The sequence below is a fragment of the Gymnogyps californianus genome, chromosome 2 (assembly GCF_018139145.2).
Source record: "Gymnogyps californianus isolate 813 chromosome 2, ASM1813914v2, whole genome shotgun sequence".
NCBI classification, from domain to species: domain Eukaryota; kingdom Metazoa; phylum Chordata; class Aves; order Accipitriformes; family Cathartidae; genus Gymnogyps; species Gymnogyps californianus.
Window position 1 is genome coordinate 149,901,529 of NC_059472.1, and position 26,321 is coordinate 149,927,849.

At 45.8% G+C, this 26,321-nt stretch overlaps 1 protein-coding gene across 1 annotated transcript; it reads right to left on the minus strand.

The window, feature by feature from the left end:
- Window positions 1-3,529: 3,529 nt before the first annotated feature.
- PTCHD3 (patched domain containing 3) lies at window positions 3,530-11,466 on the minus strand. Its single transcript, XM_050891338.1, has 4 exons — window positions 10,713-11,466; window positions 10,378-10,499; window positions 8,412-8,557; window positions 3,530-5,429 (listed from the first exon to the last, which is right to left on the minus strand). The coding sequence occupies exons 1-4, from the start codon at window positions 11,445-11,447 to the stop codon at window positions 3,814-3,816; spliced, it is 2,619 nt and encodes an 872-aa protein (XP_050747295.1). The 5' UTR covers window positions 11,448-11,466; the 3' UTR covers window positions 3,530-3,813.
- Window positions 11,467-26,321: the final 14,855 nt, after the last annotated feature.

Consider the following 26,321-nt stretch of genomic DNA (forward strand, 5'->3'; position numbering starts at 1 on the left):
CAACTTCTTGTGCACCCCCAGCCTACTCGCTGGTGGGGTGGGGTGAGAAGCAGAAAAGGCCTTGACTCTGTGTAAGCACTGCTCAGCAATAACAAAAACATCCCTGTGTTATCAACAGTTTTCAGCACAAATCCAAAATGTAGCCCTGTACTAGCTACCATGAAGATTAACTCTGTCCCAGCCAAAACCAGCACACTCATTCAAAAGCTTCTTGCTATATGCAAAGAAGTAGTGACCACAGTCTCAAAAAAAAAAAAAAAAAAAAAGGTGATCTCTCATTGGGTTATGAAAGAATATTGTTAGAGATTAGCCATCAAGTGTAAAAGGTATCTTTGCTTCCTGGCGAACTTAACAGCAGACGTGTTACTGAAACTGTCACATCTAGATGGTTGTATGCATGCGGTATCTGTGGGGTTTCAAAGAAATGTGTCTCTTTAGACATTGACCTCTGGTGTTCTCAGCTGCGTCTAGGAGCTGAAATTCCTCCGCACATAATCGTTGGCCAGAGGTAGGAGACCACAAAGGCAGCTTCCAAACATCAGTCAGATGGTGAGAATAACCTCAGTTCCCTTTAAATACACAGCCTCATGTTGTTGAAAACAGGGCAGAGCTAGGTGCTTTGATGGACTGTTTGCTTTTTAAATAGCCCTAAACTGGTCACAAGCATGGTGGCACATAAAGTAAGAACTTCAAACTTGGGCATGATTCTGAATTTTCTGCATTCCCAAGGCTGACTTATGCCAGAATTCTGCCATCAAGCTTAATACAAAGAAAATGCAAACTTCCAGTGAAAGATGTGGCCTGCTCTTTCTGGCTGCTTCCTACTGTGTGATGACCTGAGTCAGCTGAAATGTCACGACAGTTTTCTAAATCTTGATCCCTTAAACTGGCTGTGAAAATCGAGCAATCAAGCCATTGGTAGCTGTCTGCTCTCTTGATCTGCCCGGAAACCTTTCTCAGAAGCAAGTAGAGCTATTTTTGCTTCTAAAACATGGCCAAAGAACAAGGTGAGAAGTGAAAGTACTCACTTTAAGTAGGCCACTTGCTCTACCTCCCTTAGATTTCCATTCTCTTTTTTGCAAGAGCATGACTCTTGTTCCATCTAGTGTTTATTAAGATGCCTTCCTCTGGTGTTGGTCAATGTGAGTGCATCATCTGCTCCTTTGGCACCTTCATCAGTGCAGAAATGGCTCTATCATTTGCCATAATAGAAGCACTAATATGGACACTGAAACATTTAATGGGAGAAGGGGGGACTGGTGCATGGGGTTGGGTTTTTTTGGTTTTGTTTTTCTTAAATCTAGCTTTGTGGTTATTGCCCTGTCCTGGAAATTTAATGCTGCGGGCTGTAAGACTGAGATTCAGTGATGTACCATGTGGGCTGTAGTAGCACTGGGTTTTGACTTCCACCTCAGGAGCAGATTTCTTCTAAGATTGATACTAGTTTTCAGTCTTTGACTACTATTTCAAGAACTGCTTCTCCCTCTATTAACAAAACTTGCTCTTCAAGTCTGGAGCGTTGCAAGACCCGTAACTTTTTTTTATAAACATTTACCCATTATTACAGAGCTACTTTTACAGTAGAATATTCAGCTGCCTTCATGATGAAACTACACACCCAGATTTGGCTTGAGTATCTTTCCAGGTAGGAAGGTTCCACAGAAAAACTTGAATGAGAAGGAAACGTAACATTCTTTGGACACAGAAATTTGCAGTAAAGTTCAGGACACCATTTGCAAAGAATTTCATGTAAGAATTCTCAGGCTGTCATAGGCAGAGGAGTGGGTGGTAGGGCAATTGGTGGGTTTGTTTGTTTTAATCTCCACAAAGCAAAAAAGCCTATTGCTCTAGGACCTAGCAATAAAAGTAGGTATGGAAAGACGCATGAGCTGAAGTGCACTTTTGTTTTTATGCACATTAAGTACTCCTCCAAAAAAACAGCTTTGTGCTTGATTTCATTTTGCTTTTACAAAGGGAGGGATATACGACGCGTCTTAACGATGACTGTAGTTGTTACCCTTCAGAGTACATCTGTAAAGGTTTTATTTTCATCCATCACTCTAGTATCTGAGCAACTAACATAAAGTAGTATTCATATATTCATAGCAAAGTTTCAGGTAAACTCCACGTGGTCTCTGGCACTTTTTTTTCCCCCCAATTTGAGAGGGCGTGCACAGAATCAAAATTTTTTGAGAAGTTTTGGGGTTTGATTTTAATTTCCTTTTTTGTGGTAACTTGGTGAATAACGGCTTTTGGACAGAAAGTTGCCAGTGTTCTTTGATAAATGCTTTTGTTGCATTCCAGATTCAGCCAATATTGAGTAACTGGTCGCACAATTTCTTTTTGGCTGTCAGTGATTTATCTTGAGCTTTGTTATGTAGTTTTCATAGTGACTCTAAATGGAAATTAATTTAATGCCTGTAGACTATGATTCACTGCTCTGAAAATTAGTATCTGTACTTTCAGTTTGTCCCAGAAGTTAACTATTAGTTTCTGAGTGACTTGACTTCCGGTCCATTGTCCCCATAAACAGAGACATCATGAAGGAAATAGAAGGATTCTGCCCTGTCTACGGGGTCTCATGCAACTGGTCACAAATCCACAGGGAACAGAGGCAGACCCTGGCTTTGTCACACTTGCCACATCTCTCAGAAGAAACACTCCACAGCTGCAGATTTGGACTGAATGGTTTAATAACACCTAGACCAATTGTTCCAAAATTACAAACATCAGTTACCATCATTCATTTGATTTCCAACAGGTAGCTCATTAAATTGGTGACAAATTATGTACTGTCTTTTCATCCAGTGTCTTGTCCCTACAAGTTAAAAGACCACTTCATATATTCTTAGCTCTTATTCAGTGAAACCTCCTGTGCTCTATTGACACGTCACAGGATGGGTTGTCACTGATGAACACAATAGAATTTATGGGTTTATAGTTTTAGGACTGACCAGCTTAAACTTGAGTTGCTTTTTCACTTTGTCCTCAATCAGGGTGTGATTCTCTCTAGTGAATCCTTGCCGTGACATTTTCTCTAGTGAATCATGCCATGGCACAGCGTCTTCTATGGTGGTTACCCAGGAGGTCCACACAAGTTCAATCACCTGCAGCACATCCCTTCGCAAACTGCAGCCAACAGAAGCTACACACAATCTTCTTAAAGCTACATGATGTTTCATCTTCGTGAGAAAATGGGACACCAAGAAAAGAAGGATTTGAATAGACAATGTGAGTCAGTTTGTCTCCCCTAAGGGTTTCTTGTGCTGCATTAGGAGCCTAAGCAGACTTCATCTCCTGAAAGCTTATGAATCATTGCAGTCCAAAGCAGTTCTGACCTCTTGTTACCTTGCTGTAAAACCTCCAGGTTTGAGCCTCTTGGGGGAAAATTGTCTTCAGGCTCAGTGCTGGGCTGAGTTACAGCATCAAGGTAAACAGGCAGGAAATGCAAACCAGTGGGAATTATTCTTCCCTCCTGTGTACATTGCTTGACAAACCTGTAACGTAGTCCATTAAGCTGATGCTGTGGTCAGTGTTTATAATAATTTAATACATTCAGTAAACAAGTCACAAAAAAAAATATTTAACAACATAAAGGTGTTAGTCAAGCACATACAAAAATGAGAAATGCAAATCCATTCTGTGTGTTTTTATTTCTTCTTGTTCTTTTTCTTGCCTGGCTTTTCTGAAGCCTTTGCTTCCCTGTTGTATTTACTTTTCTGTCCTTCATTTTCTTCATTTCTTATGTTCCCTGAAAGTCACTGCATTTTAATCTACATATAATAAATATATAATACATTACATTTAACTTAGTTACGGACAATCTTTATCATTTCTAAACCTAAGCTCTAGATTTTTACATTTGGTATTGTGGGGTGATCTGCCAAAGTTTCCAAAAAAGGTTAAAAACACTGGAATAAAAACAAGACCGTGAAGAGCCCCAAACAAAATAACAAGGAACATGATCTTGAAAAATGTCCTAAAGATGTAGGCTTTTGCTGCAGCCAGGACAACTACTCCTAATATAGTCGAAACTGCACCTTGTAATACTGGGTAACCTAGCAGGGACAGAGCTTCAATTGCCCTTTTATTGGCTGATGACTCTCCACTCGTAACAAAGGCATAGGAAATATGAGCAGAAAAATCTACTGAAAACCCTATACAAATGACCAGGTTGATCATGGATATGCAATCTAGACTGACGTTCCAAAATGTCATGAAACCAGCAACACCAACTATAACAGAAGCTATAGCAAAAGTCACCCACAAGCAACACAACGGGTTGGGAATAAGCAAAAGGGAGACAACAAGCATTGCTGCGGCAGCAACGACAACGTTCTGAATGGTGTTCTGCACTATTACCAGGTACTGATCGTAGTAGATGAACGCTGGGTGGTACACCATTAATGGAATACTGCACTGCTTGGCCGTCTCTCTTAACTGATTGAGAAGATTCTTCTCATCAATGGCTGAGGTCACGTTCACCGTCTGGATGAAGAAACGTGAAGCTTCTATTTCATCCCGAGTCCTGTTAATGTCCCACTCAAAACTGGGAACAATTTGGAACAGTATAGTTAAGTTATTAATGAAAAGAGTCTTATTGTATATATTTATCAAACCACTGTTTTCAAGTTTTGTGTATACTCTCAGCCATGACTCCGAGAGGTTCTTATCTACATAGGAAATGTCCTCTAAATTCTGTATGCAGTTGTCAAGGCCAAGACGAACAGTCTCATTCCAGTAATCTACCCTTTCAGTAATGACAACCATGACCCTGGGTCCATATGCTGAGAAGTATTTTTCTTCGTCATCATAGTATGGAATAACATAAGAGTCATCACTCGCCAGATTTCGAAGATCGATGCCTTCCCTGATCTGAGTACATCCATAAATACTGCCAGCCAAATATGCTCCGTACAGCAACACCACAAGTGGCTTGATCCATTTATTTGTAAAAAAAGGACCATAATACTTTTTAAAGAATATGCTCATTGGATGTTCGCTTTCTGGCTGTTTGGTTTCTAGCTGAAATGACTGCCTAGAACAGTTGCCTATACAGCAAGCATTGTACAAGCAGGACTTCTCAGCCTGATCGTTATCTACTCCCACAGGCATACATGTTAGCCAGTGTCGGTTTCCTTGCTCCCTTTTATGATTTAATACAATAATTGCCCCAAAGAAGGTCATGGTATATATATAGCAGAAGACAAAAGCAGTGCCTGTATAGAGGCAAAATGATCTAATGGATGGAAAAGCAGTCCAGGTGCCAATGAAGAAGGCCAAAACATCTGTGAGAGTGGTGATGGTCACAGAAAGTGCTGCCTCTGCGTAAGTCTCAGCCAGCAGAGATTTAACACCGGATTTCTCTTTTTTTCTTGAGCTTTTTTCCCAGGAAGCGATCATGATGAACATGTCATCAACACCAACTCCTGCAAGAGGAGAAAAAGTTAACGCTGCATTGCAAATGCAGCTTCCACTAGCACCCAACAAAAGTACAAAATTAATCACATTTACGTCTGCATAAAATTTTGAAAAAGAAAGTTAAGCTATTAACATTGCTTTAGTGCTGGTGCAAGTTAAACAGATACAGGAAAACAGATCCTTTGTGTGTAGCTGAATTTATTACATTTCAGAAACTCCTGGTGACCTGATGGGTTGTTGATCCCTCACCCTACTCTGCTGAAGGACTGAGCACACCTAGTCCATCTCTGACAAGCGTGTTGTATCTGCTGTCCAGGTGTCCAGTGATGTAGTTTACATAGATTTAAATACATCGCTTATTCTGATGCTCAACTATCCTTATCACTGGGAGTGTCCCTTATTATCTCTGGAATCTCTTCCTCATCAGTGCAGCAAACTAGACCAATAATTTCTTGCTCTGCCTTCAGCAGTCAGGGAGAACAGTTGCTATCACATGGGAGAACAGTGATCCCAGTTTTCCAGTTGTTTGCTTTTTTATGCTCTTTGCTCTCCACTTCTCTCCAGTTTATCTTCGAGCATTTATTCATGGTTTATTATTCATTTATCTTCAGATTTATACTGATGCGCTCACATATATTACCCACCAGAGCCCTGGGAAACCCTGCCAGGAAGACTGGGTCCTGGGCTAGAGTTTTTGCTAAGACACAAGAGTCAGTGAGCCAAAGTTCAAAAAGGAAGAGCCAATGTGCTTCTCTCGGCTCTGCTAACTCTCGAGATTTTAATCACAGACCTTTCAGTATTTTGCCAATGTTACTCTATGAAGGCATCTTCTATTCCCTGAAAATTAATCACACAAGAAGTGAAAGCAAGACCGCGTGAATAGAGGAGCAAGCATAGATGATATAGCTAAGCACAAAAAAATACATGAAATCACTATCTGCTACCTGAATTACTGCACCGTAGTCTTGTTAACGTTCAACTGCCAGTAAACAGGTTTCTTGGCAAACGTTTATGCTGTGAACTCTGATCATACACTACTGAATTATTCACTTGATATACATCAGTGCACATTTGTAACCCAAGATTTGAAACTGAGGTTTTTACCCGTAAATCTCGGGTTTATTGCTACTCACTCTCTTCACCCAGGTATCCTTTTGGTTTCAATAGGATTAATGCAATTAAACCAACAGGACTGTCTTCCTAATATTTGAGTTACATAGCTATGTGTGTGAATTATGGATTTAATAAAAGTCTTCAGAAGGGGAGTGAAAAGCTTTAAGTTACATTTACTGTTTAATTTATTTCTGGTCAAGAAGCTAGCACAATACTCACTAGGCTGATATTACTAATAGACAAAGAAAGGGTTTGGTAATTGAAATAGCCTTTTACTACCAACAGCCCAAGCAATTGCAGCCCAAGCTGCAATCGCCAGTAGACACGCAAAGATGAATTAAGCAGCACATCAAAAGGTACTACTGGATGGCAGTGAGGCAGGCTGCTTCTGGAAAGCAGGCAGGCTTCAAAGCAATTCATCTAATGTACTGGTAATTTATTTGCTTTAATGCAAGGAAAACAAAAGTCCGCATGTTATTTATAAAGATCTGAAGAGACTGGCTTAAGCCCTTTCCCAGGTATACAAAAGGGTCTTTCTGAAATTTAGAGCCTCTGCAAATGATGAGCAAACAAAAGCAAATAGAAAATGCATTTCAATTATGCAGGAAACAAAGAAACGATGCGTGCCCTAAGGAGCATTTGCATTAGACATCTACTATGACACAGAGCCTCTATCAACCCGGGAGTTCCATGTGCTTTCCTCAGCATGAGACCAAAACCAAGAAAACATCACATGAATTTATCATATAGGAGACCAGATAAGGATTTTAAAAGCGGTAATTTATTTGCAGCAACATTATCTAATGGTGTTTGGAAAGTTCAGCACTGGCTGTCAAGCAGTCTGTGTAACTGTGACGTAATGATACTAACTTCCTTGCGTTTTTGGGTGGAGCTGGTTGCACGAATGGTGCATCACTTCAGTTCTACAGCTAAATGAGACAGTTTACTACATAGTCATTATATTGCAGAGGAAATTTCACATCTTAACAAAACGAGATGGATTTGTTATTTGAAATTACAGACAGCCCTGCTCATTGCTTAAGCTGTATTCAGGCCCAATTTTATCTGACCAAAGACTACATTCTGAAAATGGGATACAAAAACTTACAGTAACTTACTTCCCATATTCACCTCATAATACAGGTACTGGATTAAGTCAGTGCCAGTGTAACACGAGCTGCACACTAGACACATGTTCCATGGTGCTGCTGTTGAGCTACCCTGAGGCTGACTAAGCAGAGAAGTAGGGAGCTCTCACTGTATACTGCAAAAAGAGGCAGTCAAGAGGTGGATGGTTTGGGGAAGACCTCTGCTCCTCCTTACATTGCTGACAAATTCAGCAGTCCCATAGAACAGTACTAACAAACTGTTTTGGGGTAGACAAACTTATCCAGAGGTAATGAGATATGTAAATGCTTATAGTATGCCTATAGAAAACAGCAGGGGACGATACAGGACAATGCGGTGACAGAACCCAGTTGAGCTCACCTCAAGTATTAGCACTAGTTAAATAAATGATTAATCATCATGGCTAAATTACCAGGGACACTAGAACAATGCCAGAAGTGCTAACCTTACCACCCTCTCATTTATAGTTTTCATGCTGTAGCAGTGGAACTAGAGCAGGCATCGTTTTTTGGGAAAAGCTGCCCCTCTGCTAGAGCCCAGCTCCAGTCCCAGTTGTGGGTACGCTGAGCTGAGCGGCTCACCTGCCTGTAGGAGCTCAGAGGAGGCTGCACCTCCAACTGTCTCCTCCCCTCACTGTCGGACGGAACTGCAATGATCTGATGCTCACATCATAAACAATTAACACTGTCAGGTTGTTTTAACTCCGCTTTAGTCTTTGTATCTGAACCCGACTCGCTTTTTCTACTTACCTAGAATAAGAAACGGTGCATTTGCTACAGTGACCACAAATGGCACTCCACAGAAGAGCACCAGTCCAAAGCTGCTTAATACAGCTAAACCAGCAGAAACCACTCCACAGCATGCAAGCCAGACATTGTTTCTTATACAGCTCAGTCTGAAAATATTTTAAGGAATATCTTAGTTACACGTCAAGTATTTCACCAAGGTGTTTGGCATGACAAGTGCACAGATACCAACGATACCCTGTCTGTGAAGAGAACTCTTGATGAAAGCTGTTCTTTGCTAGGAGAGCTCCCAGGTGTGAGCTTTGGACAAGATTAATTTATATAGGAGGTGCTAAATACATTATTACTGCTTGCCAGTTATATACATAAGAGTAAAGATGTGTACCAATCTTCGCATCAATAACAAGAGAGCTGGCAAAATGAAGATATGTAAGCTCTACCAGTGACAGGCTAGATTTAGGGTGACCCAAAAACCGATGAATTTTTAGAACCTCCTTCCTTTTACACAGGTTCTTGGTGTAGCATATCAGTGTAGTATGCAAGCATCTCCCAGGCAGTACGTGCTGTGTAGGGAAGCTTTCTCAGCAGACAGATTGACTGCCAGCCATTTGCCAAGACGACCCCACGGGCTGGCTCAAGGATTCTGCATGAAATGCTCCCAGTGGGAGACTTTGCACCACACTGAGGGGGTAAAGAGCTGCCTCTTGCCTGATTAGGAATATTTTCCAGGCTGTAGACCATTTCTGAACTTTAAGAGAATCTCTTGCTTTCGAGGCAAGAAGCGTGTGTTGGTTGAACCACCCTTGCTCTGTCTGTGCTCACAAACAACTGTATGTGAGACAGCTGATATCCAGAAATTGTATAGCCTAATGGGCATGATGCTTGATGCAAGCGCTAAACCAGTAAGCCCACCCTCCAAGTAGAACTTTCTTTCTCCAGCACAGCACACAAACACTCCCGTACAGTTGTCGAGTGTACAATGGTTCACCTTCCACCAGCACAAAGAAAGGGGAGGCTAAGATCTTTGTGGCCAGCATGTAAGGCTCAGACTCTACTAGCAAGCAGAATACCTAAAGCTGTACCCAGACTTGCAGTAACCTATGAAGTTAGTGCTCATTCATCTGTACCTTAACTGAGCAGGTGGCAGAAAAAAGGTGCAAACAGATCTTAACATGGTATACTTCCTCCTCCCTCCCCTGCTTCCTTCCCCTTTTTAACCAATCTTTAAAAAGAATTAGTATCTTGTGGGCAGGATGTGGATAGAAGCTATGAATGAAACAAGTAAGTAGCAGAATAACCTTAGCAATAGCACCACTTACTCCTTCCCTCCCCCCAAATGACGACTTTTCTGTTTGACTTTTATGCATCTTTTTGGTAATGTCTCCACTGGGTATGCCAAGTTGAGCTTGTAAGTTTTATTCAACAGAAGTGGTTGTGCAGAATTCTGCTGCTGCCAGGCTGGCTAGATCACGCTTCTGGCCCCCTTCCCGCATAGGGTGAAGTACAACCTTTTCATCATTAGAAGCGTTTACTTTGGCATAGTGTTTTTCAGTGCCAAAGCTACAGCACCTCAGACCTCTTAAAAAGATTCGGAGGTTGTTTCAGTTGTTTAAATAGTTTCAGAACCATCAGCTACAAAAAGAATTCTTATGAGGCGGGGACTACAGAAATGACTGATGGCTTCAGAGAACAGACGAATGGATACTAGCATTCAAGCTGTGCATGTCTGAACTGAACACTTGTTCAGGTATTCGTCTGGTACTTATCATGAACCCCATTTAAGCAGTTGGGAAATATGCGCAAGTAGGAGAGAAACAGCAAAGAAATACATTTTGCCTATTATTAAATGTCACGTGAAGTCTGCAGCTTCAAGAATGACTTCACTTGACAGGAGCAGAAACCAATTTAGGCAAGGTAAAGAAGAGCAGAGGTCACTTCTCATTGATCCATACCTTAGAGGACATTTTACCTTAGGCAAGAGACGACTGAAAAGGTTATTGTCAAGAAATACGTTATGGAGAAGAGTGGGATCACGCTCTCGGTATTTCCTTCAAACTCCTGTTGTCTGGACAGCGAGGTAAAGTAAGTCACCTGTTCTTAAAACAACAAGGAAAGAAAAGATGAAGCACTTCTACTTTGTTTCTTGGTCTTTACACACATGCACAGGCAATGCTAAACATCACGTTGGCACTAATGCATTTCCGTGGCCCTCGCAACCTGCAGGCCGTCCCCGCCTTTTCCCTCCACCATCTCCTTTCCAGCGATGGGGCAGCCCCCGCACGGCTGTACCCACCCCTGCGTTACCTGAATGGAGGCGAAGCCCAACGCCTCCAGCTCCGACGGGATGTCCTTCAGGAAGCTTTCCAGCCACCGCTGGCTCTCCGCCGCCGCGGGGCCGTCCTCCCGCAGGTAATACACCAGCTTCAGGGCCCGCGCCGACAGCACCCGCCCGCCGGCGTCGGTCTGCACGCCGCCCAGCGCGGCCCCCAGGAAGATGCCGCCGCTGACGGGGAAGGTGAGGCTCTCCAGGGCGGCCGCCGCCGCATCGCCCTGCAGCGACAGCAGCGGGTTGGGGCTGGCGCAGGCGCCGCCGCTGCGGGCGCAGAGCTGCTCGTAGCCGCGGGCTCGCACCGCCGCGTCCAGCTGCAGCACGTCGCGCCACGCCGCCGGGGCCAGGACCGACTCCACCCCCGCCGCCACGGCGATGAGGGCGGCGTAGGCGCCCTCGGTGGGCAGCCGCGGGGCGGAGAAGCGCTCCGAGTCGTTGGTGGGGAAGTGCTGCCGCACGAAGTCGCGGTCAGCCTTAGCGGGCCCCCACGTCGGCGTGAACTGTCCCTCGATGTCGTTCTCCTCCCGCTGCGGCAGGAAGAGGAAGCCGGCGCCCAGCCCGCCCGACAGCAGCAGCGGCACCAGCACGAAGGGCCAGGGGCAGCCGGCGACGCCGCTCCCCAGCCCTTCGAAGAGCCGCCGGAGCGGCCGCTCCAAGCAGTCGGTGTTGCGGGGGGAGCAGCCCTCCGCGGGGCGCCGCGGCTCTGCCATGGGCGAGGAGGGGACACGGGCTGCCGGCGGCAGCTGCCCCACCCTGGGCCTCTTGCTGCGCCGGAGGAGAGCCGCCTTCTGCCTGCCGGGGCTGCGGAGGAAATGAGCGTTTTTCAGCGGCGCTGCCAAGGCCGTCCCCCGCTCAGACTCACCGCGGCTCCCGCCGCCTCCCCGGGACGGGAAGGCGGGGGCAGACGAGGACACGAGGGTCCGCCCCTCGGGCTCCGGTCTCCGACGGCCGGGTCCGCGCTCCCGCCGCGTCCCCGCTTTCGCCTCCGCTGCCGGCTTTGGCCGCGCGGAGGCCCTGTGCCGCCGTGGCCTCGGTGCCGTTACAGCGCCCGTTGTGCTGAGCGCTGCCTGGAGCCCGGTTCTGCCGCCGTGCAGGCCGGCTCCCGCGGGGCAGGCTGCAGGCCCGGCTTAGCCAGGCACGGCCCTGCTCCGCTGTCCTCGAGCGGCAGCGGGGTGCAGGGGCGATGTGCTCTTTTAGCCTGTGGTGACGGTGTTTCGAACCACTCTCTTTCCCATCCACCACCTCCTACCTGTGCACCTCGGTTCCTGCCCCAGTCAGCAGCCATGGCTGTCTCTGAAGCTACGCCAAAAGCCAGGATCTGCAAAATGATCTGCAGTGAAGCAAAGCAAAGTGCCCCTTTGCACAGAAGAATGTGAGGCACGGGCACTTTGCTCTCTGTGCTGCTGTTGGCGACATGTTGTTTGACGGCTGTTGGAGCCGCTTGCTCGCACTGATGGGGTGTCCCTTTTCTGTGCATGGGTGTTCTGAGGTAGGTACATCTAAGTTCTGAATTTCTCTGTGGGAGACAGGCACTTAGAAGCTATTTCCTGTAGCTCCTAACTTGTTGAAATCTAAGTTTTTTAATTAATCTGACTCCAAACGGGTAGCTTCTCCCATGTTCTGTTCTCAATTTCCTTAAATGGATTTACATCATGTTAGCGTAAGAGCTCTTCACATAGGAGGAATCTGTCCTCAGAAAAAAGGGGTAAGCTATTTGATGTCATGTAGACACTTGATGAATTCTTGTCAAAGAGTTACCCAGCTGGAAAAGATAGCCTCTCTTATGTGGAGATAACTCCAGAGAAAAATAGACCTGTGTCTGCGAATAAACTACAGAGACACGCCTATCCCCATAGCCAGACACTAAGACTTGTAGGATAACCTGGCAGTGGACCACGTTGTGGATGATCCATTGACATTGCAGTAGACATGAAGAGACAGTGTCCAGCTAAATGCTTTCACTGTAAAAAACAGCCATAACGGGTTATTGAATTTTTTAGGCTTATCAAAGCAGAAGATAAAAATTGACCACTTGTCACGGCTCTAGGAATTCATGTGTTCCCAGCTGGCAGCTGGTCACAAGTGGTGTTCCCCAGGGCTCAGTATTGGGGCCAGTTCTGTTTGATATCGTTATCAACGATCTGGATGAGGGGATTGAGTGCACCCTCTGTAAGTTTGCAGGTGACAGACACCAAGTTGGGTGGGAGTGTTGATCTGCTTGAGGGTCGGAAGGCTCCACAGAGGGATCTGGACAGGCTGGATCGATGGGCCAAGGCCAATTGTATGAGGTTCAACAAGGCTAAGTGCCAGGTCCTGCACTTGGGTCACAACAACCCCATGCAACGCTACAGGCTTGGGGAAGAGTGGCTGGAAAGCTGCCTGGTGGAAAAGGACCTGGGGGTGTTGGTCGACAGCCGGCTGAATATGAGCCAGCAGTGTGCCCAGCTGGCCAAGAAGGCCAATAGCATCCTGGCTTGTATCAGAAATAGTGTGGCCAGCAGGCCTAGGGAAGTGATCGTCCCTTTGTACTTGGCACTGGTGAGACCGCACCTCGAATACTGTATTCAGTTTTGGGCCCCTCACTACAAGAAAGACATGGAGGTGCTGGAGTGTGTCCAAAGAAGGGCAACGAAGCTGGTGAAGAGTCTAGAGCACAAGTTGTATGAAGAGCGGCTGAGGGAACTGGGCTTGTTTAATCTGGAGAAAAGGAGGCTCAGGGGAGACCTTATCGCTCTCTGCAACTACTTGAAAGGAGGTTGTAGTGAGGTGGGTGTCGGTCTCTTCTCCCAAGTAACAAGCGATAGGACAAGAGGAAATGGCCTCAAGTTGTACCAGGGGAGGTTTAGATTGGATATTAGGAAAAATTTCTTCACAGGAAGGGTTATCAAGCATTGGAACAGGTGGCTCAGGGAAGTGGTTGAGTCACCATCCCTGGAGGTATTTAAAAGACATGTGGACGTGGTGCTTAGGGACATGGTTTAGTGGTGGACTTGGCAGTGTTAGGTTAACAGTTGGACTTGATGATCTTAAAGGTCTTTTCCAACCTAAACAATTCTATGATTCTATGATTCTGTGATTTGCTGAAGTTTCTTTCTGGCTCCTCAGGAGCTGGAGACAAGCTCTGGTAATGATCTGGAGGTAGGAAATGGCCTGGTGGCAGGAGCTACCCAATCAGGGTACCCAATACATTGGGCGCAGTTAGGTGCCTTTAGGTTAACTTCTGAGGCTTCGGGGTCTGACTTATGGCGTCGAAAGATGGCTCCACCAACTCTCAGTTCAGTCTAGTCTTCAAGCAGGAGGTACATGCCAGTCTTCTCTCCAAGAATCTAGATTCTTGTCCTTGTTCACTGACCTATTCATGCATTTTATATTAACTTTGAATAGGATAAAATCTGAAATATTCCTTGAGGCAGGACCAGGAACTGGACTACAGGACTCCCAAGCAAGTCATGCTTTTCCCGTATTTGTGGGTGAAGGCACAAACTCTCTCCTGACAGTTACGCTGTGTTTACTGGATCTAAGACTACTCAAGATGAAGAGGAAACTGAGCACAGATCTCCCTTTCAATGGGGAAGTGTTTTCTGCTAGGCTAGTAGATAAAAAAACAGGTGATACTGCCACCTTTTGCTGCCAGGCTTTGCAAAGAAAGCAACTGTTGTTGTCTTCCTTTCATAACACAGTTGGTGGTTGTTGGGTGTGTGCTGTGATTAATAGGGGCATTGGCTCTTCAAGCAGACTTCACATAGTTTGTGTTTCCCACTGGCTTGGAAGGGATTTGGAGGCTGGATGCTAAGTCACGATGGTTCTCTCTGTGTGTGCGCAGAACCGTGGGACTTGGATCCAGATATTTTAAGAGATGAAAAGATAGGTGTATTGGGTTTGCGTGGCAAGGTTTTGGTAGCGGGGGGGGCTACAGGGGTGGCTTCTGTGAGAAGCTGCTAGAAGCTTCCCCTATGTCCGATAAAGTTAATGCCAGCGGGTTCCAAGACAGACCCGCCGCTGGCCAAGGCCGAGCCCATCAGCAACAGTGGTGGCACCTCTGTGATAACATATTTAAGAAAGGGAAAAGAAGTTACAGGGGAGTAGCAGTTGCAGTGAGAGAGAGGAGTGAGAAGATGTGAGAGGAACAACTCCACAGACACCAAGGTCAGTGAAGAAGGAGGGGGAGGAGGTGCTCCAGGCGCCGGAGCAGAGATTCCCCTGCAGCCCGTGGTGAAGACCCTGGTGAGGCAGGCTGTCCCCCTGCAGTCCATGGAGGTCCATGGTGGAGCAGCTATCCACCTGCAGCCCGTGGAGGACCCCATGCCAGAGCAGGTGGATGCCCGAAGGACGCTGTGACCCCGTGGGAAGCCCATGCTGGAGCAGGCTCCTGGCAGGACCTGCGGACCCGTGGAGAGAGGAGCCCATGCTGAAGCAGGTTTGCTGGCAGGACTTGTGACCCCGCGGGGGACCCACGCTGGAGCAGTCTGTTCCTGAAGGACTGCACCCCGTGGAAGGGACCCATGCTGGAGCAGTTCATGAAGAACTGCAGCCCGTGGGAAGGACTCATGTTGGAGAAGTTCATGAAGGACTGTCTCCCGTGGGAGGGACCCCACGCTGGAGCAGGGGAAGAGTGTGAGGAGTCCTCCCCCTGAGGAGGAAGGAGCGGCAGAAACAACGTGTGATGAACTGACCCAAACCCCCATTCCCCGTCCCCCTGCGCCGCTCAGGGGGAAGGAGGTAGAGAAAATCGGGAGTAAAGTTTAGGCCAGGAAGAAGGGATGGGTGGGGGGAAGGTGTTTTAAGATTTGGTTTTATTTCTCATTATCCTGCTCTGATTTGACTAGTAATAAATTAAACTAATTTTTCCCCAAGTCGAGTCTGGTTTGCCCGTGACGGTAATTGGTGAGTGATCTCCCTGTCCTTATCTCGACCCACAAGCCTTTCGTAATATTTTCTCTCCCCTGTCCAGTTGAGGAGGGGGAGTGATAGAGCGGCTTTGGTGGGTACCTGGCATCTAGCCAGGGTCAGCCCACTACAACAGGAAATAAGAGAATTCAAACTTCCTGGTTAAACATTATCTTTGAACACTGATGTTTAAACTGACTTATGATATATGTTGGCTGTAATCTTTTTATCCATAGTGAAAACATAATCAAATCTGATTTTTGTGTGAATTTGCATAACTGACAAATACACGTTGAAAGCACCTCATGAGTACTGCAACAAAATGCGGATGTGATTTCATCATGTGTACACAAAGACTGCCAGTGTCTTTTCAGTGAAATGCCCAGGGACATTTCAAAGTGAAGTTCCAGTGAACTACCGTTCGGGAATATTGCCACTTATGTAAATATTCACAATACCACATTTCTTTGTGTTCCCCAATGCTAATGAAATGGTGATGAGCAAAGCAGACATATACCTGACATGCCAAGAAGAGAGCTGAGAGGGATAGCTGGTGCTATTCCTGCCTCTCGACAAGATCTGTGGGGACCCAAAAATACAATCAATTCATTTCTAATGTCCCCAGTGGCCTCATCTCTAGATGGTGTCAGAATGTGCTTAACACATGTACATCGTCCACTTCAGGCCCACATAAACCAGTCAAGAGCAGCTGTAAGAAACCAACCGACAGACAAACAAACAAGCAGGGCCTGTTCAGGTGTCTGAGTTGCCTCCCAGTTGCACAGCACCCACGGTCAGACCATTTCCCAGGAGGGCAGGAGACCTGGGTTCAACCCCACCCTCAAATCGAGGTGCCAGAACCTTCTCTCTCCCACAGCAGGGCCCACCGACCAGCACTGGGGCATTTGTACCCTGCAAGAAGCAAGGAAAAAGAAGGAGAATTCAGCCCAGATCTCCCTCAGGCACAGCCCAGGAAGGCTCACAGATGCAGACAAGGCTTTGGTCATGGCTTGAATGTCACGATGGCTCCAGGGCTGAAGAGACAGCAAAGTAGGGAGAGCAAATGCAGTTTCTAGTGTGTGGGACTTTCTGCACAGTGCTTTGAAATTAAGAAACAACGCATGCCTGGCTGGTGAGACTCCCCACTTCACAACCTTTTTTGTCTGAAAGCTCTTTTTCAGTTTGCCTTCTCAGCCTCCATTTCCCTCTACTTAGAACAGGATCCATCTCCTGCTCTAGCTGTGCTTGCCTGTCTTTTTTGCTCACAAAGTCAACATAGAATAATTATTTATTTTGAAGGTCAGTAATGCAAAGACAAACATGTTCTGGTCTGTCTCTGTATTCCTCTGTCTTCCAAACTTTTACTGAGACTGGAAGTGATTCAAACAATTTTGTAGAATCACAGAATAATTTGGGTTGGAAAGGCCCTCCGGCACTCATCTTATTTGCGCCCTGCTCAGAGAAGGGCTGGTGTGGGTGTTAGGCCAGGTTGCTCAGGACTTTGTCCAGTTGAATCTGGAGTACCTCCAAGGGTGGGGACTCCAGAGCCCCTGGGTAACCTGTTCCAGTGTTTGACTACCATCGCTGTGATTTTTTCCCCCTCATGAAGGTCAAGGTTTTGGCAGCAGGGCTGCAGGGGCGGCCTCTGTGAGGGGAGGCCAGAGGCTGCCCTGAGTCGGTCACAGCCAGTTCCAGCCGGCTCCAACGGACCCACCACAGGACATGGCTGAGCCCATCCTTAGGGGAGTCTGTGGCACCTCTATGAAAACGTCTTAAAGTAAGGGCGGTAAACACCAAGGAAAAGGAGAAACAAGGCCAGAGCAGGAGAAGGAGGAAAAAAGACCACGCTGGTGCAGGAAGGAGGAAAGAGAGACCATGCCTGGGCAGGGGCTGGAGCCAAGGGGCTGCTTGAGCAGGAGCTGAGAGGTGCAACCTGAAAGGGGCTGCTGCCAGTGAAGGAACCACCATGCACGTGCTGGCCCCAGTCTCCTGCATCGCCTGCTGCCTCACCAAAGTGTTACCAAAAGACTTAGACAATTTGATGAAGGGCCCCTTTGTGTAAACTTTGTACAGATAGAGCAAGCAGGCTTGCATACCAGAGATGAGCAAGTCTGCATACCAAGGACAAGTAGGCCTACATATCAAAGATTAGCAAGTAACAATAAGTGATAAAAGGGCAAGATATTCCTCAATATCAGTATTGTACTCCCTGGCTCTGCTGACTGAATTACAAAATGAGCCAAACCCGAAGAAGTCCTTTGTAACTAGGGGAAATGTAAAAGCGGCAGGGGGAAGCATGACCACCGACTCAATTAAAGACCAAAGAAACTTGCCCCCCCACCCGTAAGGAGCATGTGTGCTAATCTACATGGCAAGCGGAGTTAATTTAAATATGACTGACCAGTAATGAATGAAATGTTTATCACTAGCCAATGAGTGTAAACTTAGGCGTGTTTTTACTAATTGTTGCTAATTAGATAACTGGATATAAACCCTGTAATTTTTGTATGCAGCATGCATGTTAGGCGGAGTGATCCCCCATGCATCCAGCGCTGTAATAAAGAGCATGCCTGCTTCTTAATGCTACATTGGTGTTAAGAGCTTTATTCCCGATTTTGGTAACAAAAGGGGCTGAGCTTAGTGTGTGGTGCGGGAACTGAAGAGCAAAAAGCGGAGGCGGGGGGAAGAGGTGTCTGAAGGGAAGCAGGGGTGTTTTTCCTAAGGGTTGGTTGGTTGTTTTCGGTCTTCTTTGATACCAGAATCTGTAATTAATCGATTGTTAATTGGCAAATAAATTACATTCATGGAAGTTCCCTGAATGAGTAAACAGTTTCTGCCCATGACAATATCGTACTGGAATTTCTCTTGATGCAACTTGTGACTGTTGGTCCTTGTCTTTTCCCAGGATGAGGACATTTGCACTTTCAAATTCTCAGTCAGAACTGAGATGGCTTATTTCTGCCCCTCTCTTTGGAACGTCAGGACAGAGGGGCATTTCTGTATCCAGGCTGCCCATGGAAAGTGCTTTGCCAACTGTGTGAGATGCACTGGACCCTGGAATAAAAAAAGTGACATCAAGAAGTCTTTTATCCCATTCCTTCCACCATAATGCAGCATCAGGAATGCCTGTGCTATTTCTGAAGGAAATTTGACTAACTTGTTCTTTACAGTGCCCACCATAGTACCTGACAATGACAGGGAAGTTGTCTCCTATGCTATGCTATGCTGTGCTGTGCTATGCTATGCTGTGCTATGCTATGCTATGCTATCCTATGCTATGCTATCCTATGCTATCCTGTTCTTTCCCTCCATCTGGATGAGGCAGGAGTGCTCTGTGGGCTGCCCAGCTACTGCCTCTGTTTGCATGCACGCCTGGGTGAAACAACAGGACTTTGCTACCTGTGCTAGGTGTTGACAGTCTGTGGCCCTGAGGTTACATGACTGCAGATGACATGGGAAATGCAGTGCTTCAAACCCCTGTATCCAAAGCAAGCATTCTAATTGTCAAGCTGTGGGCTATCAGCTGGGAGATGTGCGCCCTGTGTGCCCTCACTAGCCAGTGTGCAAGAAAGAATTCTGTTTCAGAAAAATGCCCACAAAGGAACGATGAGGGGTGGCCTGGTGATGAGGGCAGCCAGCTGGCAGGTGAATTCCTGGTTTCCTCCAGGACGGCTTATCCGTTTAGAATATATGGTTCCAAAGAAAACCTAGAAGTTATTCTGGCACCAGGACCTGGAACTAACAGATGTTTATTCATGTTGAAGGTCTGCTCTTCCTTGCTTTGGGAGCGTGCAGTGACTCTGTGAAATTGCCATCTGCTGAGTGCTGGCAGGATGAGTGGCTGCTGCTCCTCTGCTTGATGATGAGACTGGTTTTTGCTGTGAATATTGTAACCTTAGGCATTATGTAGAAGGGCACAACATCAACACAGAGGCAGCCGTGTTGTGCAAAAAGCTGTAACTGCCTTATGTGATGTCTCCGAGGTGTCAATATATGTTAGGCATGTTCTGAGGCCATCTTGGTGTGAGGCTCTTCAGGAATTTCTACATTCATTTGAGTTTTTTATTTTTAGGAAGAATGAAGTTGCATAAGTATTTTAACTGTCTGGGTGATATGCTGTTTCTATTGTACATTATAGTGATGGACAGAATTTCAGCTTATCAGCATAGGATACCAGAAAGGCAAAGTAAGCTGCCAGATTTTATTACTTTAGCTCCGGGAATATTTCTTTTCAGCTGACATAAAGAAAAATTCTTATCTCCACTGTGATTTCAGAATCATGAGGTTTTCCATGAGGACCGCTCTAAATTATACTTCTAAAACACTGGAGTGCTATGAGTACGATGTATCGTGAGGCTACTGAAGAACCTAATTGACTTTTGGACTTGTACTTCCTTATAAAATGTCCATAAAATTTCACTTTCCTTAATGCGTATAAATGATTTCACAACTTCCATGAGAACTGTAAAAAGTTTGCCTCTTTAATCAGTGTCTTATTAATAAGGAACATGTTATCTTTACAGGCAGCTTTATTATTACATACATGTTTATAAGCTTCCTTGTAAAATGGTCAGTCAGGTCTTGAAGTTCTTCGGGAACTGTAAGTGCACATTATTTATGGAGAAAAACTGTGGAGTAAAACTACAGTGCCTCTCTCTTAACTCTTGCTTTGATCAGCCAATGTCTGTTTGGGCTTTGTTTGTAATTTTTTGAAACACTAACTTATTATTTTGAATATTTATGTATCAGAGAATACTGATCTAAGCACAAACTTTGATTCAGTAGAGCTTGGATACACAACAAAGATATCAAAGGGGTTAATGTGAGCATTTATTCTGTTATCCATGTAAGGGATGACCTTCATAACTCTCCCCATTTCATTTACGGGAAGGTAATTTTATACATCCCTGAGATGGAAAGTTTCTGCCAACCACACAACCAATGTAAACATTGCCCTTCTGCGCCAGTGTTTCTGTGCCATCAGGACATTAGAGGTGTTACCTACTTCTCAGGTCAATCCAGGCTCTCCTGGCATTTACCTTTATTTATTAGGGGTGTGCGTATCAGAGTAATTTCTTCTGTTGCTGATGCAAACATGGAGTTGTATGAAGTCTGCTTGTGTGGATCTATCTGTGCCTATGTATTTTTACTGACATGTGATTTTAAACTTTTTTGAGGAGCCAGAATGTTTGCAGACATGTCAGTACTCAGGTAACCTGCTTTACATACAATATACCGGAAACCTGTAGAGAATTTCAGCTTCTTGAATTCCTGTCAGCTTGGGAGCTCATTACCTAGAATGCTGACATGTCACACAGAGACTGCATGTCCTTGGGAAAAGACCTCTTTGGTCCCTGAGTAGTGACAGCCATGTTAGATACTACTTCTCATAAATGAGCCAAAGTGCATCCTGATACCACCTTGGTCTTCCCCTGGTACCTTCATCTTTCTACACCCTTTTCTTTTTCTTCACTGGTCACCTACTGGAATATTGTTCAGGGAAATCACTCCTGTTCAGTTAGCAGGCCTCTCAGATTACTAATTGTAAGGCACAAATGTAATCCTGGCCTTCTTCCTTTCCATTTCCCTTTCTTGGATAGAAATTATCCTCTAACTGAAAGAGTCCTTTTCCTTCCTTTCCCAGGGCATTCCTCAAGTGCTCATTGCTTCCACTTGGAGTGCGAGTGCAGTGATCACCTGCATTAGTCAAATGGCCAACTCTCTGCAATGCTCTGCTGCCTTTGTTGACCAGCCCTCCATAAACTGTAAAAGGTGCTTAGACACTCATCTCCAGTGTAAGTAGGTGCTTACACTGTCACCACCTAGAGTGGGTGGACAATTCTAGGTAAAGATGCTTCAATTTATGTGTGCTACATTTAGTATTTAAATCTGCAGCAGACTCGCCCCCCACAGTTCATGTGCCTGTCTGCCATTTCCATAAAGTCTGTTTAGAAGAATAATTTCTTATACAGGACTGTTCTGAGAGTAAAGCAAAAGTTAGGCTGTTCAGATTCTTCTGGCTCATTTTAAGATTACAGGATTATAGAAACAAGTTTTTAGGAAGAGCCAAATTGCCACATCCAGAGAGTAGTGGTCAATGGTTCAATGTCCAGATGGAGATCAGTGACGAGTGGTGTCCGTCAGGGTTCCATATTGGGACCACTACTGTTTAATATCTTCATCAACGACATAGACAGTGGGATTGAGTACACCCTCAGCAAATTTGCAGATGACACCAAGCTGAGTGGCGCAGTTGACATGCCTGAGGGACGGGATGCCATTCAGAGGGACCTGGACAAGCTCGAGGAGTGGGCCCATGTGAACCTCATGAGGTTCAAGGCCAAGTGCAAGGTCCTGCACCTGGGTTGGGACAACCCCCAGTATCAATAAAGGCTGGGAGATGAAGGGATTGAGAGCAGCCCTGTGGAGAAGGACATGGGGGTACTGGTGGATGAAAAATGACATGAGCTGGCAATGTGTGCTTGCAGCCCAGAAAGACAACTGTATCCTGGGCTACATAAAAAGAAGCGTGGCCAGCAGGTTGGGGGAAGTGATTCTGCCCCTCTGCTCTGCCCTGGTGAGACCCCACCTGGAGTACTGCCTCCAGCTCTGGAGTCCTCAGCACAGGAAAGACATGGACCTGTTGGAGCGGGTCCAGAGAAGAGCCACAAAAATGATCAAAGGGATGGAACACCTCTCCTATGAGGAAAGGCTGAGAGAGTTGGGGTTGTTCAGCCTGGAGAAGAGAAGGCTCTAGGGAGACCTTACTGCGGCCTTTCAATACTTAAAGGGGGCTTATAAGAAAGATAGGGACAGACTTTTTAATAGGGCCTGTAGCAATAGGACAAAGGGTAATGGTTTTAAACTAAAAGAGGGTAGATTCAGACTAGATATAAGGAAGAAATTTTTTACGATGAGGGTGGTGAAGCACTGGAACAGGTTGCCCAGAGAGGTGGTAGATGCCCCATCCCTGGAAACATTCAAGGTCAGGTTGGACGGGGCTCTGAGCAACTTGATCCAGTTGAAGATGTCCCTGCTCATTGCAGGGGGGTTGGACTAGATGACCTTTAAAGGTCCCTTCCAACCCAAACTATTCTATGATTCTATGATTCTATTTCAAATCCCTTTGAGGTCGCATGCATTATTGTGAATGGGCTGAGTTAAAAAAATCAATAAACAAAAGACCAACAGACCAACCCATTCTTCCTTATTGGGGAGGACTGTATATTGATGTGGAACAGAACCTCAACAGGCAGGCAGACCAAAGGAGTGATTAGTTTTGGTACAGCAGTACTTTATTGTTCCTCTCCCCAGGTCTCCTTGAGCATCTGTAATTAACTGTCTTCCTTTCTCAGCTTTGTGATTGCCCTCTCAGAGAGTTCTTGTCACACAAGATACGTGAGATAACATAACCCTGGTGGGGAGTGCCTTGCTGAGGGATAAGCAAAGTAGTTCTCCCTGTCGTAGTTTAGGCCCAGCCAGCAACAAAGCACCACGCAGCCGCTCGCTCACTCTTCTCCCTCCTGGCAGGATGGGGAAGAGGAAAGACAACAAAAGCTCAGGGTCGAGGCAAGGACAGGGTGGGATCACTCACCACTTATGGTCACAGGCAAAACAGACTCGATTTGGGGGGAAAAAGAAACCAATTTAATTTGTTAACAACCAAATCAGAGTAGAATGATGAGAAATAGAACCATATCTTAGAAACACACCTTCCTCCCACCCCTCCCTTGTTCCCAGGCTCAGCTTTGCTCCCCATTCCTCTACCTCCTCCCCCCCAGAGGCACAGGGGGGCGGGAATGGGGGTTGCGGTCAGTTCATCCCACATTGTCTCTGCTGCTCCTTCCACAGGGGGAGGGCTCCTCACGCTCTTCCCCTGCTCCAGCGTGGGGTCCCTCTCACGGGGGTCAGCCCTCCGTGAGTGTCTCCAATGTGAGTCCTTTCCATGCACTGCGGTCCTCTGCGAACTGCTCCAGCGTGGGCTTTCCCACGGACTCACGGCCTTCTTCAGGCCCAGCCACCTGCTCCGGCGTGGGGTCCTCCACGGGCTGCAGGGGAATCTCTGCTCCACAGTTAAAGCTCCACGGGCTGCAGGGGGACTGCCTGCCGTCTCGCCACGGGCTGCAGGGGGATCTCTGCTCCGGCGCACCTCCTCCCTCGCCTTCTTCACTGACCTCGGGGTCTGCACGGTTGTTTCTCTCACATCCCACTCCTCTCTCCGCTGCAGGGTTTTTTTTCAGCAATCTTTTTCCCCTTCTTAAATATGCCATCACAGAGGTGCTGCCATCGTCGCTGCTTGGCTCGGCCTTGGCCAGAGACGGGTCCAACTTGGAGCCACGGAAGCTTCTAGGAGCTTCTCACAGGAGCCACCCCTGTAGCCCCTCCCCCGCTACCAAAACCCCGCCACACAAACCCAACACACTCCCTTAGGGGAAAATTGGGTCAAGTATGCATCATCTTCTTTATGCTTTCATTTGGAGCAACATGATGATACTTGTCTCTGAATGGGATCTTCTCTGTGATTTTGGAGGTTCAAAGGGGCTTTTTGGTTCCTCTCTTGGTTTTGTTTTTTTGGGGGGGACATTCAGGAAAATATGTGGGTGCCGAAGATTAGATCATGATTCTTTTTAGGCTAATTTTCTATGGCATAAGTTGTCAAGAAATGCCATTTCACTTGACACTTTGAACCTTTTCTACAGCTTTCAGAAGACATCATAAATCATTTGAACTTTGCTCAATATTTCAGTAAAATATTTCAGCAAAATATTTCAGCTGGCTGGGGTTAAACAACAACGTAAGGGAAAATAATTAGCTAACTTGTTGGGAAGCTCTGTTATTTTATGTGACTTCCGTATAAAGTCTGTAATTATGGTCATGGGCAATTGTAAGTTTATGCATTTTGCACTTTAAAACTATCTGTATCAACACTGAATGTTACGAATGCTTTGGAAGGGTATGCCCCATAGAATTTGTAAACCAAAGAATGCTATAACTTTATTTTACCTTCAAAGAGAAGCTTTTTTACATAGGGCAGACCCAGGTCTTCAAGACAGCATAATGTGATTTCTTTGTGTTTTATGAATGCAGCAGAGAAAGTCCTTGTCCTCAGTCCAGCCTCTGTCACACCTATAACGATGCCTTGGTCCAGAAAAAGCCCCACCACAGACTGGGAGAGAAAATTGCTAGTGAATTTTTGACACTTTGGGAAGCCATAGGCTCTTTTCTTTTATGTGGTATACTATATAGAAAAACATTGGTATCAGCTGAGATCTGAGCTGTAAGAGGATTCATGTTTACAAGCAAAGCCAAAAGTCAAACTTGCAGAACTGCTGCATCTTTTGGCTGAGACCCTTTGACCACCCACTTCAGGGTGACTGCTGAGCTACACGTACAAACAGGGAGGCACCTAGATCTTCCCCTTTAGTATTCATCTCAAGGCTGCATGCAGCCTTTTGCTTACCCGTCTTTCTTCTGTCTAAAAGTCGTTATGCACTGGAGATAGTGCTGTTAAGAATTATAAATAAGTGCTGGAAGTGTACCCTGAACTGCAAAAGTCTGAGGTGGATCTTAGTTTACTTTGCTAGGAGCCTATAACACATAATACATCTTAGGAATTCTTTTATTAGTGAGAAGCTCTGTCTCTTAGTCTGCCCGCTTCTTAGTCCCAGAGGTATCTCTACAGTGGAGTGTTTATCTACATGTCTAGTTATATGTTCACTGACTGCTTTTTTTAACTGTAAATATGTGTTGTGGTTTAACCCTGGCAGCCGGGCCCTGTGCGACAGTTTTTTGGTATGGAATACCCCTTTAGCTAGTTTGGGTCAGCTGTCCTGGCTATGCACCCTCCGAGCTTCTTGCACACCTGCTTGCTGGTAGAGCATGGGAAACTGAAAAGTCCTTGGCTGAAGATAAGCGCTACTTACCAACAACTAAAACATCAGCATGTTATCAACATTATTCTCACACTAAATCCAAAACACAGTACTGTACCAGCTACTAAGAAGAAAATTAACTCTATCCCAAAACCAGGACAATATGAATGTGTGTAATTGGTGTATCTGAGATCCTGCAAGTGGATTATTTAATTCCCTTGACTTTAGTTATCTCTCTGTTGGCTAACATTAGCCATTTGCACTTCATGAGCTGGTGTATGTTTGGGGTGTGTGTGCAAGTCCTGTTTGTGAATGTATGTGAAATTTCTTAAAACAGTGAAATACGATACTGCTGCCTACAAGACTGGCAAAGCAACTTGGACATTTGGCCAGTTAGAAACTCCCTTCGGTAATACATATGTATATTTAAACAGAGTTAAATGGTTGTCTCACTGTTGGAGACATGCGAGAAACAAAACCAAAGGATGCTACTTAGTTAACGAGGTGCGACATTGAGAAGAGAAACAAGATGACACCATAAGTCAGCGGGTAAAGAAATACTAAGATAAGCACAAGGGCAACCAAAGAGCTACTTGAACTTTGAGTGAACTATCCTAATGAACATAATAGAAAACCTGCCCGTAGATGGGGGAGCCCCCTACCAACAGAAATCCCTTCCTCACAGAACATGCGCGCAGTACAAAAGGAGGACGCTGCAACTTGGAGATGAGGCTTGCGAGAACCAATAGGAACGAGGGTAACTCAGCGAAACTGTAAAAATACTGATAACTGTTGCTCAAAACGTATAAAATGCTTTACCGTGTG